This window comes from Podarcis liolepis (assembly GCF_965112155.1).
Source record: "Podarcis liolepis genome assembly, chromosome: 15".
NCBI classification, from domain to species: Eukaryota; Metazoa; Chordata; class Lepidosauria; order Squamata; family Lacertidae; genus Podarcis; species Podarcis liolepis.
Window position 1 is genome coordinate 28,616,929 of NC_139566.1, and position 13,363 is coordinate 28,630,291.

Sequence of the window (13,363 nt, forward strand, 5' to 3'; positions counted from 1 at the left end):
GGCAAGATCCTCACCAAACAACTGAGTGAACAATTAGCCTCTCACATTGGGCCCTACGACTGCCACTCTGAGGTTCTTCGCAATCAAGAGGCATTTTCAATTTATGAAAAACAAAAACAAGGATTAGAGATTTGCTTGCTTGTTTAAAAAAATGAAAGCTGGGAATTTGGGGGTTCTGGCTTATTCAGTGCGGGAGGTATGGAACTGATGAACTGTTTTTCCTGCCTGCCCCCCTTTCCCCCTATACCATAGCACTGCTCTACCACGCTGGCTCCCTAAACCACTTTCCACCCAAAGAACCGACAGCAGCCAGAAGCCAGCAGTGATGTGGGCGGAAGATTTCTTCTTTTTAGAAATGCATTGTTTCATAAAATTAATTATTAGCACAATGAATGCACGCAATACATGCCAAACAGGGGAACTGGAAGAGATAGGATGTCAGTCAAATCTAACATAAAGCGGTTATTAACTTTTTTCCAAGGGGCCATCCCTAGGAAGCAGATATATTTATGAGCACAGCTGTTAACCCACGCTAAATTTAGTATGCTGGCACTCTTCAGAGCCTTCATGTGTTTTTCTTGAAATCTAATCAATTTTCAAGCTGTCCAGAAAACATTGATTCTGCAGCAAAGCTTGAATTGAATATGCTTGAATGTAACGTTTAAACCACACTTCATTGATTCCACCCCCTCCCCCAAATGAAATATTTCAGTTCATCTGTTTTTGGCCCCTGGAAGGTCTCAGCCTGCCTCTTGACTGAGGGATGCACAGGGGATTGAGACCCTTACCATTGTGGGGAAGGGGCCAGAGTGCAGGGGAAAGGGGCCTGCTTTGCCTGGAGAAGGTCGCAGGTTCAATCCTCATTGACATCTCCAGTCAGTGCAGGCGATATTGAGTCCACCTATTTCAGTATGAGGCAGTGTCCTTATGCAGAGAACTTTAAATGTGGTCCTGAAAGTTGCTCTATTGAAAGGAATCAGGACTGAGTGTCTTTCATTTAGCTCTGCTAAAAGACCTCGAAATCATTAAAGCCAGCGAAGGATCTACACTGTCAGTTTATGGGGGGAGGGAAAGAGATCCCAGCAATGCCATCCGATGTACAAAACGAGAAAAAGCAAAAAGGATGGAAATATGGAACTGTTAACTGCTGTTGCTACTGTCAAAGAAAGATGTGAGGGAGCCTATCTGCGATTTTGATCTGTGACACACACACACCACATGCTTCTTCAAAATGAGCATATTCCCACCTTAAGAGCTCAATTACTTTGAGCAGTCAAAGATGGAAGAGTGGTTTCTGAGGTGCTGGAAATGCAGTTGATGTTATCTGCTGAACTCTTGTGGTGGGAATAACTTCCAAAAGGCCTCCAAGGGTACAACAGCCAGGAACCAGCATCTCTGTAATCTCTATTCCCCCACCCTCACCTGTATCCTCTTCCTATCTTTTTGCTTCTCTCCTTTCCTGGAAAGGATTTTTAATATTCATTTTCAACACTGAGAGCAGCTGAAGGGGACCTACAAATGACAAGAGATTTGCAGGGTATACAGTGGGGAGGAAAGTGCCCGGATTTGGCCTTTGACGAACTGCTCTGCATTAAAGCCAAGATGCAGCTTGTTCAGTCTAGACAGCGAGGCTTCAAGGCTGAAAACAAACACTTTTGCAAACCAACCACTGTTATTCTCTAACTAATATATGTAAGAGCTAAGAAGGGTTTTGGCCATGGGGGTGGGGAGGGGTCAGTATCTTAGCATTTCAAGCCAGAAACAAGAAACCTGGGCCGTCCTCACTTTCCCTGGTCGGGGGTCCTCTGCAGCATAGATGAGACTTTCAGCAGGGTGTTGTAATCCTTGAGCTGCGACAAGACGTTGAGCAGAAGGACGATGGAGCGGTTCATGTGAGAGGCAAAGCTACCAGGGCGATCAATTTCATCCACGGGGATGCGCCAGATTCCCTGCACAGGGGAAGAAACCAGGAGGAAACCATCAACGGTGGGAAGCAGATACTGCAAGCGATAGGAGGGCTGTTTGCCCAGGGCAACAACCTCAAAGGGAGCCTCATATTTAGGCTTTTTTTTTTTAATTTTTGGCATTCGGTGAGTTTCACAACCTGTTTTTATGCACACCTGACCCAAATGTGGCACACGCTCACAGCTAAAACAGCATTTGTGAATATACCTCATTTTATTTTTCATGCCTTGTTTTTGGGTTGCCACTTTAATTTTTATTCTATCGAGGGCGCCTCAAAGCAGAAAGTGGCCAGGGCCTCTCTGGGTCTCTGAGAAGGCCTAGTGACAGCTTTGGACAAAAGTTTCTTCCCCACCTGCAGTTTCAATATATGAAATGCAACTGGAAATAATTCATTCAGGATTTCCAAGCTGAAACTGAAAGGCTTCATCAGGCCCAGAGAACATGTAAACAAACAAACAAACCATGACATTCCATTGCAGGGCAGACATTCTTGAGCTTAACTTTGTTATCCAATACATCATGCAAAGGGCAAGTATAAGGACTTTTCTAGGCTCGAATAGAGCTATTTGCAGACCTGGCACAGCAAACTCCCCATGTAAAGGGAGGATTAAAAATCCAGAGAAGATGCCCATTGAGGAGGTAATGTACACAGGACTCAAAGGGCTAAACAAACAGAAGTCCTGCAGGCCTGTTTTTTTGTAAAAGGCTACACAAGTAATTCAGTTCCCAAGAGGCAACTGAATTCCCAGCCTTCAAGAAATGTTTTTTAAACAAACTAGAGTCCACAAAATGATGGAAGATTTAAAAAAAAGAAAGGAAGGTGAAGAGTGTGTGCTGTGTGCCATTAAGACACTACCCAATGCATACCCCATGGCACTTTTGCAACCACATTCTCACATAGTCCAAAGCTTCTCCTTGACTAATGTTCCATACTAACCATACATTCAAGGTGCATTTTAGTGTGCCCCCAAAGAGTCCTGGGACCTCTAGTTTACCCCTCCCAGAGCTACAATTCACAGTGCCCTGAATAAACTTAGTTCTCGGGATTCTTTCAGAGGGGGTGGGAAATGTGCTTTCAATGGACAGGCAGCTGCTGGCCAGCAGTTGTCTCCCCCTGTCCTCCTCCCTGTATCCCTCCCTCCTTCTTTCCATCCTCCACCTCGGCTGGACCAATTGGGAAGGCTCTCTGGGGCACAGACCACAAACACTGGAGCAGCCACCAGCAGCGCACCTCCGAGCGGGCTCAAGGGATTTACAGCATCCCAAGAGCTTGGAGACAACGCCTCGTGTTTCCAGCGGACCCACGGCACCGCCAGAGAGGTTTCAGACAAGGAGCCTCTCCGGGGCTCCACGCCCGGCCAGCGCTCCGTCGTTTCCTCACCTAGACCTCCCTGCAAGCCCCAGCCAGCTCTGCTTCCAGGGCCGGAAAGAGCCGCGCATTTCTTCCCCTGGGAAGTCAGAGCAGCAGAGCTGCGCTCGGCGCCCCGTCGGAGAGGTGACGCCGACTCGTCTTCCTCGTCAGCCGCGGAGCGGCGGGCCAAGCGATCGGGCTCCCCGGCAGGTGGCGGGCGCAGGGAAGGCTCCATCGGCACCTACGCAACCTAAACCAAGGCGACGGTAGCCGAGGAAAGAGAGCCGCGTCGCTGCTAACTGGAAACCCGCGCGATTTGCAGGCGGAGGCGGCGCTCCGCTCGGCAGGCCTCCTCCTCCTCCTCCCACGCAACCCGGCCAGCCCAGGGGCCGCCCCCGCCCGCCTCCCGGGGCTTCCCCCGCAGTCCCCCGTCCAAACAAGGCCGGGCGCTGCGCAGCCGAGCCCCGAGGCTGCCTCGAGGCGGGGGCTTCCCCTTCGCTCGCTTGCTCTCACCATGCTGGGCACAGGGCGGCTCCCGGCAGCTGCGCGCCCTGGTGGTGGTGCTGGGGCTGGCCGCCCGCAAGGCCGCCTCCTGCCGCGCCCCGGAGAAGGCTCCCCCGCGGCGGCGCGGAGGCGAAGCGGCAGGCCCCGCGGCGGCAGCGGGAGCCGCCGCGCTGCCCATCGCTGGCGCTGCCATCGGGGGCTCTTCCCCGAGACGGCGCCCGTCACGTGGCTCTCCGCCCCCGAGAAGCCCCGCCAGGAAGGCAGCCAGCCAGCGAGAGAGAGGAGAGGCGGAGCTCCCCGACACCCCCGCGCCGGAGGGAAGCCAGAGCGCAAAGCCAAGCGGCGCCGCCGCCAGCCTCTGCCTCGGCCGGGCTGCGCAAACTTCGCTCTCCCTCTCCTCTAGGGCACCCCACCAACGTCACCGCGAAGGACCTGCTGTAGCGCCGCGGCCGCCGCCCGGCTCCCCCAAGCGTAGTTGCCGCGCAGCCAGGAAAACACGCGCCGCCTCTCCGGGGCACTTTCAGGCTCCAGCGTTGCCTGCATCAAAGCAGCAGCGGCAGCTCTGCCCGGCCTTTGGAGGCTTCCAAGAATTTCTGGCCCGTTTCACGCTTCGCTCAGCCAAAAAAGCCCCCACCTCCGCATGGAACCAGGCACGGAGGACAAAAAAACTTCACCCCAGGTCGCTTTTGGGGAGAGTCACCTGTTGTTTCTAGAGCTAACTCTCTCCAGCTCCCACTGAAAGGCTTCTATCAAGGCCCCAACAACAGAACCCAGGTGATTTGTTAGTTTTCTGGGTGGGTTTGTTTTTTTAACCAGCAAAATCTGCTGCCTGACCTGCACCCAGCACAACGCTATCTGCAGCAGCCAACTTGGCGGCAACAGTCTTCAGAAACTTGATTGGGTCATGAACGCAGCTGATTTCAAGAACATGACTCACAGTTTGAGCCCAGATCCCGTTTTTCTTTTTAAAACCTCCCATCAATTTTCAGTTTCTCCTTGTTTGTTTCTGCATAGCACATTTATACAATACTATAGAGAGAGACTTTCAGGAGCCTTGCCTATACGTTGCATGAAAAGAGCACTGCCATTAAGCCAGATTCTGGAAGAATAAGCAGCATCTGCCCCAGCCAAGGCTATTGCAACCTGCTCTAGGAAATAAGATGGACTGCAGAAGCCTTCATCCACCTAAGATGGGAAGCCTAAATCACTTGGTGATTAGGAGGATGCTGATGATGAAAGCAGAATCCCAACTACCTGAATCTCCTTAGAGAAGTACCAATTTCTTTGTACCTTTTTATCCCATGAATTATTTTTTTGGGGGGGGGGGAGAAAACAGTGCCACAGCGGGTGACATTGTGCTGACAATCCAAAAGTGGAAGTGATGGGCAGCTGCTAAACCCAATCCTGACAGTAGTTCGTTCTTATAAAAAGAGGCCACGTTATTTAGCTACTGTTCCCGAGGGAAAGCCTGGCCCAGCACACACATACGCTAGACACAAGTCAGGCCTCATAGCTGCATAACTGTACTTGAAGACACAATTGCACTGATCTGCAGATCCTATCCCAAGCGCACCTCATGGGGAATCCTTGCCTCGTTCCTGCTTTCCGACAGGAAATCATAATATGACCTCAACTCAATTGTCCACTGAACAAGCCAACAAGAAGGTGGGAATCTGCTCCTCTGTGCAGCTACAAGACACGACTGCTCATCTGCAGCGTAGCATCTTTCTGTTTAAAAAACCCCACACATCACAATTCTGTTTTCAAATCCACTTCAATTAGTCTTCAAATGGTTCTTATCCATAGATAATATAATTTACCGTATTTTTTGCTCTATAAGACTCACTTTTTCCCTCCTAAAAAGCAAGGGGAAATGTGTGTGCGTCTTATGGAGCGAATGCAGGCTGCACAGCTATCCCAGAAGCCAGAACAGCAAGAGAGATCGCTGCTTTCGCTGCGCAGCGATCCCTCTTGTTCTGGCTTCTGAGATTCAGAATTTTTTTTTTCTTGTTTTCCTCCTCCAAAAACAAGGCGCATCTTATGGTCTGGTGCGTCTTATAGAGCGAAAAATACGGTATGTTCTAAACAAACTTGAAATGTCTGCTAGGAGGAAGCCCCTAGCACTAATGCAACAGATGCAACAAAAAGCCCGAAGAATTATATTGACCCAGCAATGGTAGCAACAGAACAAGAGCAGAGGAGGAGGAGGAGAGAGTATAGCAGACGCAAACTTCTCCACCCAGCCCTCAAACTACCCTTGACTAAAAATCCCTGTGAGCCAAGACGGGAACATCCTTCCTTTGGAGCTGAGAATTGGGGTGAAGGCGGACACCCTCCGCAGACCAACCATAAGAAACATCCTGGTAGGTCCCCATGTTCCTTTCTCTGCTGGTAGAGAAGTGTCTCCACTCCACAGCAGAAGGAAGTAAATAAGGAGCCCCAGAATCCCAGAGCAGGCAGACCCCTACCTACACAGCACAGGACTGTCAGCAGCACCTTCTGGCCAAAGGCCACACCGGCAAAGGGGGACCTGTCTGATGCCCAGTGAATGGTGATATGGTGAAGTCCAGGTAGCCCCCCTGTAGATTTTCTTGAGGGGAGGCTGATATCTGGCGGTTCCCTCATTGCGAGAAGTAAGGTTACAGGGAACCAGGCAGAGGGCCTTCTCGGTAGTGGCGCCTGCCCTGTGGAACGCCCTCCCAGCAGATGTCAAAGCAATAAACAACTATTTTACTTTTAAAAGTCATCTGAAGGCAGCCCTCTTTAGGGAAGTTTTTAATGTTTGAAGCTGTACTGTTTTTAATACTCAGTTGGAAGCCGCCCAGAGTGGCTGGGGAAACCCAGCCAGATGGGCGGGGTATAAATAATAAATTATTATTATTATTATTATTATTATTATTATTATTATTATTATCTGAATCCTGCCGATGGGAACCATCATCACCCCTGGTAGAGAGTGGCCTGTGATCCCCTATGAGGTTGCACCTCATAGGCTAGCCCAGCTTTTCTCAACCTTGGGTTACCAGATGTTGTTGGACTACCACTCCCATCATCCCCCTCTGCTGGCTATGGAAGATGAGACTTGTAGTCCAACAACATCTGAGAAGCCAAGGCTGGGCTAGACAGAGACTTGCTGACTCCTCCTACCCCCCCCCCCATGGTGCATGAGTGAAGACAAATGATGAGCTGTCAGGGACTGGGAAAGTGGCTGTATGTTGGATGCATATCTGGATGGCCCTGCAGATCTGAGACTTATTGGGATGGAAAAACACTGCACTGCAATCTGTAGGAGCCAGAGCTGACTCCAGGCTGCAACACCCCCATTTCTCCTGGCACATGGAGAGGTGAGTGTGGATTGCAGAAGAATCAAACCCTGACCCTTTTCTGGCAGAAATAGCTGCAAGGAAGGAGTGTTTGAAAGATGACAACTGGCCCAGGGACACTGACCCGGGGGCAGGGTGATATCCTGACTCCTAAGGGCGGCAGCGATGGCAGAGAAAGGAGGGGAATTGGCTGGTTTCCCTCCAGGCTCTCCCACACAGTGAAGCAATTCCAACCCCAACCCTTTAAAGGGTTGGGGGCGGAAGGCTGCTGAAAAGTCTCAACTCCCATGCGGAGGAGGAAAAGGGATTCTGGCGGCAACAGCAGCCACACATTTCACGCATCCCTCCCTGGCAGACCTAGAAAATTCTCCTGTTGATGAAGAGGTAAAAGATGAAGGGAAGGTTTGAAAAAGATGATGAAGAATATGAAGGGGGAATGGGTTCTTCTTCCAGCTAGTCTCCCGGGGGGCGAAAGTGAAGAGCACCCCAGCGTGGCACAAAACCGGGGAGAAGACCAGACCCCAAGGAATTAGCCCTGCAGCAGAAGTCGCAGCCAGCAGCGTGGATCTATTTCTTTTTTACACAGTGCTCTCATAAATGTTTTACAGAATATGGCACCAGGCATAATATACATGATCTAGGACGCAGCAGATGGAGGAACCCTTTGGCCAACCCTCTCTTGCTCTGCTTGGTTGTTGTCCATGTAAAGTGAAATAATCCACAACTGTTAACCTTCCATAGGCGAGCAAGTTAAGCACCCTTCTAGCATGCTTCACTCTGAGGAAGAAAAAAGTGGGGTGCAAGTCATGGACCGTATGGAGCAAGTTGATCTGACAAGGCAAGGAACTAGAATTCTAGGATCATAAAAACAACCATTTAAAAGAAAAGATGTTGACAACTTAACTCAGCCACCAAAAGGCATGGAAATCTTGTGTTAAGGACTTCCGTGCCTTGGAAACATTAAACACCTTCAGTCGTGTGTGTGTGTGTGTGTGTGTTTTGCTCACTGTACAGTACAATGTGACCTCTAGGCGGCACCCAAACCGCTTCTGCCTTGATCTTTCAGCCCCAATTTTCTCTCTGTCCTTCACTACAGCTCCAGAATAGCCACCAGCATTCAGGCTCTGCTTTAAGGTGTGGAGAGAATGTTACATTTCTCCCCACATTGCCCTTTATATCAACGCTGCAAGAAAGACCATTTTACAAATCACCATCAGACATGAAGGCAACTTAAGGGTTGCAAAATCTCTTTTTCTCTCTTCTACATACACACTTCCCGCCCCCCCCCCCCCAAGTTCTGCTTGGTGCATTTGCCAGCTCCCCTCAATTCCTGTTTCTGCTTTTATATTTCAGTACTTATTGACAGGGGGACATGGGTGGCGCTGTGGTCTGTGAGCCTAGGGCTTGCCGATCAGAAGGTCCCTGCTCCTGCCAACCTAGCAGTTCGAAAGCATGTCAAAGTGCAAGTAGATAAATAGGTACCGCTCCAGCGGGAAGGTAAACGGTGTTTCTGTGCGCTGTTCCGGTTTGCCAGAAGTGGCTTAGTCATGCTGGCCACATGACCTGGAAGCTGTCTGCGGACAAATGCCGGCTCCCTCGGCCTTTAGAGCGAGATGAGCGTGCAACCCCAGAGTCGTCCGCGACTGGACCTAACATGGCCTCATTTTTTCTTTAATCTTGTGTGTGTGTGTTAATTTTCTTTCTGTGGAGTACTGCTGTCAGGCAGAAAAGCAGGGCAGAAGCATTTTACTTAAAGAGAAGAGCCTGCAAGACCCCACCACAACCTTCCTCAGGCAGAGCCTCTTCTCCCTTCCAGGGGCCAACTAACCAGTCATTCATTCATTCATTCAATAAGTTTTTTGTGCTAGCCAAAGGCCATGACAGTTACTAACCAGTCAACAAGCCCTCTCTACTGTAGACAGCTTCATTCACAAGTCCACCTCATGCACATGTGGGGGAGCAACAGAAGTTTGCTAACAGGGTTCAAGCAGCTTCCTTAGTCTGGCCAGAAACTCTTGGGAGCTCAAGATGTGTGCTAGCCACTGAATGGGAAGGATGTCAAGACCCTTTGCCCTCCCCTTGGATCTTTCCATGCAGGAGAAGCAAGCAGTTGTGCCTCTGTTAAGCATCACTCCTCCCTGGTGGGTAGGGAACACATTTTGCTTTGCTGCAAATCCTTCTCTGCTTTGAAGGTGGCCTCCTAACAGACTTACCTGATGAAAAGGAGATGTAAAATGAGAAAGGGGGGGGGAATTAGCTGCTCAGAGGGCACTCTTAATTGGGCAGTATACAAAAGATGTAAACACAAACAAACAGCCACAAGTTTCAGGTACAGGCAACTTACATTGAAGAAATTGGTCTTGTTCCTCTCGCAGAAGAGACCCTGTGCTGGCATGTGCTTCAGCTGCTGCCATGGGAGACTGCTGCCTAGCAACACATCGCGAGCCCACTGAAGATTCTATATAGGACAGCGCAGGGGAAGCAGGAGTTGGAGGGAGAGAGGTGGAGGGGATGTTTGGTTATTGCAGATGAAGCCTCCTCTTTCCTCCCTTCCTTTCCTCTCCCCACTGCTCAACCAGCACATCTGCCACAGCCTCTCCCTGCCCCTTAGGCCCCCAGGCCTGCCTTCCTCCCCTCCTCACAGTTAAGAATGTTTGTGAACATCCCAAGACAACGCAGCAGCTCCCTCAATGGCACCAGAGGGGAGGGTGCTCTGTGCAACAACTGGTGTTTAGTCTCACATTTGGTTCAATGAGGTGATGGAGAGCATGTATATAGCCATGCAGAGAAGCCCCTCCCCAGCCTCAGGAGAGAAGGGTTGGGGGCCTCCTCGTCCAGCAAAGGACCAGCCTCATTTTGACCAGAGACCAAGCACCCAGTCCCCGGACCGCTACCTGGGAACAAGCAGGGGACACATCCAGTGCCCCTCCATGCTGAACAACCACAAAATTTGCCTCCCCGCTCCCCGATAATGCTAGGCTTTTGTAGTACAGTTGAAATACATACTCTCAAATTGCCAGCACCCCCCATAACTCCAATTTCTCAACAGCCCTCCCCATCCCGGTGCCCTCCAATGTTCTGGACCCACTCCTGGCAGCCCCACCATTGTACCCTGTGCTGGCTGGGGCTGATGGGAGCTGTCTGGAAGCCCTCTGGAGGGCTCTAGGTGGGGGAAGGAAGCCCTGATCGGTTGCTCACCTCAACTGAGCATTCTTATTGCTCCTGTTAATTTGAATGCCTCCACATCAAAGTGCATGAACACCGAGCGTACAAGAAGACTCCCAAGGCGAGCTTGGAAGCCTTAAAAGCAAACAGAAAGTCAGGCAATTTTGGGGAATTGTGTGCATACAAAACATCAGCTGAGCTGTGCACCTGGAATCCAAGCACAGAGCACAGTGCAGGATTCAGCTGCCTGGTAGCTTTCCCTCTTCCCTGAGCCTGCTTCTTTGTAAACCAAGCGCTTATTGGCTCCCGAGACACAGGCCTGCTTGTACGAGAGGGGCTGATGCCTGGCAAAATCTCAGAAGCTGGGGAGGGGGCATGAGATGTTTCATAACTAGGAATGGGGCTTTCAGTGCCTAACAGCTCCTCCCTCCTCACCCTACCACCACCAGCCAAAGCAGAAGCAGTAAGTGAGACAAAGGCGAAGTTTGCTGAATTCCTACAATTTCCCACAGGTTGCAGGGTTTAGCTGTTCTGAACACATAAATGGGACGTCGTCGTACAGAATTAGTTATTTATTTAGGTGCAGAACTGCCAGGAGGTAAGAGGCAGCAAATGGCTGCAGTGGGTATCCCTCCTCATCTTACCGGCCACATCACAGCCAATACAATGGCCAGCACAGCTACACTAGAAGTGCACGCTCAGCAGGCAGTCACTACAGGGACTGTGCTAACATTGCCCTGTCATATGGACACTGCAAAGTCAGCTTCTCCCTGTGGAGGTTGAAGGTGGGGGAGCAAAGGAGCAACTCCTGCTCATTTCAGGTTCTAACTCACAGGATGATGCAGGGGCAGCTGGTTCTTGCTTTCAGGTAAGGCCAAACTGGAGTGTTGCTGCTGTGGCAAAGAGCAGAGGGGATTTTGATTTCGTCCCAGAAGATCTTGAGAGCTCCTGGTTGCTGGTGTTGCTCCTCCCAGTCCCAGAGCAGAGGCTTTCCTCGCCACAAGGCATTGCTGCTACTGCTGCTTAGGGAATGCCACATGTCCACCACCCACAGGGGCTCTAGGCCTGGACAGTGAGAAGAGCAATGTCACGTGAGAGGGGCAGCGCTCAGCCCTACTCTCCCACCACCACCGCTTACCTTATGGGTTGTGCTGTAGGCATAGAGGTAGGCCAGCCTGTAGAGACTCTTGTAGTGCTGAGGGAAGCGGCTGAGGCAGAGGCGGAAGGAGGTGATGCAGTGCTCCGTCAGGAACTTGCGCTGCTCCTCCAGGTCCACGGGGAGGCTCTGGGGAAACTGCTCCCCACTGGGCACAGCCCGCCGCTTGGTGTCCCACTGGGAAAGCGAGGGGGCAGGGGCTTTGGGGGGGACCCCGGGGGGCGGGGCCTGATGGTCCAGCTTCTGCTCAGCCACGTGGCAGGACTCTGAGCTCTCTAAGGGCTGCTCCTCCGGCTTCCCTGGAGTTGTCAAAACAGATAGGGCAGCATCAGCATCTGCTTCGGACCCAGCCGACACAGAAGCCACCATCATTCTTCCTCCGTCGAAGGAGGTTACAAACAGTTAAAAAACACCCACAAATTTGAAGATAAGGAAAACCCCATGTGCGCAAAGACGTGAAATGCACGGCCAGGAGAAGACGTTCCCTTGGCTTGTTCTTGCTTCTGTCAGAGTAGCTCAGGAGAGGAAGGAGGTGCTCAGGACCCATTGGGAACAGCCTCGTCCCTCTCTCCTAGGAGGAATCTGCTGACCCTGCCTGCCCTCAGTCCGCTATTCACTACTCCTTTCTCTCTGGCAGCAACAACCCCTTGCTGCTGCAGGAAGAAAAGTGTGCACTTGCTCCAGCCGCTCAAGCTGTGCTAAGCAATGCTATCTCTCTCTCTCACACACACACGCACACAGATCTTCACCCACCAGGAATGACCTACCCCTTTCCTCTGCAGGTCCTGGGGCCTCTTTGCCAGCAGCAATGGCGACAGCTTCCGAAGGGGACACGAAAGGCCTCCTCTCTGGAAAAGGCTTCTTCGCACTGTCTTGAGAGTTGGCAACCTCAGTGAACATGTCTTGAGTGGAGTTGGAATCAGAGAGCACCACCGCTGTGCTATCCTGACTCCGGTCTGCAGGAGGGAAAGGAGGGCAAGCATGAGGGGGCTCCTAGGGCCGTCTCTCCACACAAACTTCCACCCACCTTGTACATCAAGGACTCGGTGCCTCCTCCTCTCCTCCTCCTGCTCTTGGCCTTATCAAGGCTGTGCCTGCAATCCTCACTGCCCTTCCTCCATTTCCAGCCAAGGCGGCCCATTCACTCTTCCTACCCTTAGCCTCACCTTGCTGTTTCTGCATATTCCATCTAGGAGAATTCAGCAGTTTCCACATAAAGCATCCCCCCTTCGGGAGCAATGCTCCCTTTGAGACACAGCGCTGGGAAGCTTTTTTCTCTGGAAGCAAATGGATGGCATAATCCAAAATCTGGTCTGGTTCCACCAGGACTCATTCGCCAGGGGCAGATTTTGAACGCCAATATTTCCAAATGCTGCGACAGTTGCAAGATTACAGTCGGGAAAGATCCAAAGCGGACTTTTCTGTGTAATACTGCTGCTGCTAGATCCTTGACACAGGAACACTGCAGCAACCCGCCTGGACCTGACCGATGAATGAACAGAGACCAGGTACAGGTGCTGCAGGAGGCATTTCTAATCAAGATTCCTGATTTCACCCGAAACCAGAGCTTTCCAAACTGTGTGTTGCGACACATTAGTATGTCGGCTGCAGTGTGTAGATGTGTCACACGAACCTCCCCACAATCCTTCCGTGGATGGAAAGGGGTAAGATTAACCTCCGGTTTGCTAGTAAAACTGAATTACTGTGTCGTGAAATGATGCATGCCTAAAAAGTGTGCCACCAACAGGAAAAGTTTGGAAAGCTCTGCCCCAAACCCTTTTACAAATGCAGATACAATTGGACCTTAATGTTGTCTTAGGGTGTTCACAAAAGTGTGTGGGAGGGGTGTGTATGTTTGTTTCTCTATTTACTCTTCTGCAAAGTAATAATTTCAAAAAC

The 13,363-nt window shown here is 51.0% G+C and overlaps 1 protein-coding gene across 7 annotated transcripts in view; it reads right to left on the reverse strand.

The window, feature by feature from the left end:
* CABIN1 (calcineurin binding protein 1) overlaps window positions 1–13,363 on the reverse strand; it is a 56,766-nt gene that overhangs the window by 17,219 nt on the left and 26,184 nt on the right. For all 7 annotated transcript variants that reach the window (XM_083478408.1, XM_083478405.1, XM_083478407.1 and 4 more), the window contains exons 27-30: window positions 12,232–12,420; window positions 11,447–11,763; window positions 9,488–9,601; window positions 1,786–1,949 (exon numbers count right to left, since the gene is read on the reverse strand). In XM_083478408.1, the coding sequence (XP_083334534.1) occupies window positions 1,786–1,949; window positions 9,488–9,601; window positions 11,447–11,763; window positions 12,232–12,420 (784 nt within the window). The remainder of the gene's footprint in view (window positions 1–1,785; window positions 1,950–9,487; window positions 9,602–11,446; window positions 11,764–12,231; window positions 12,421–13,363) is intronic.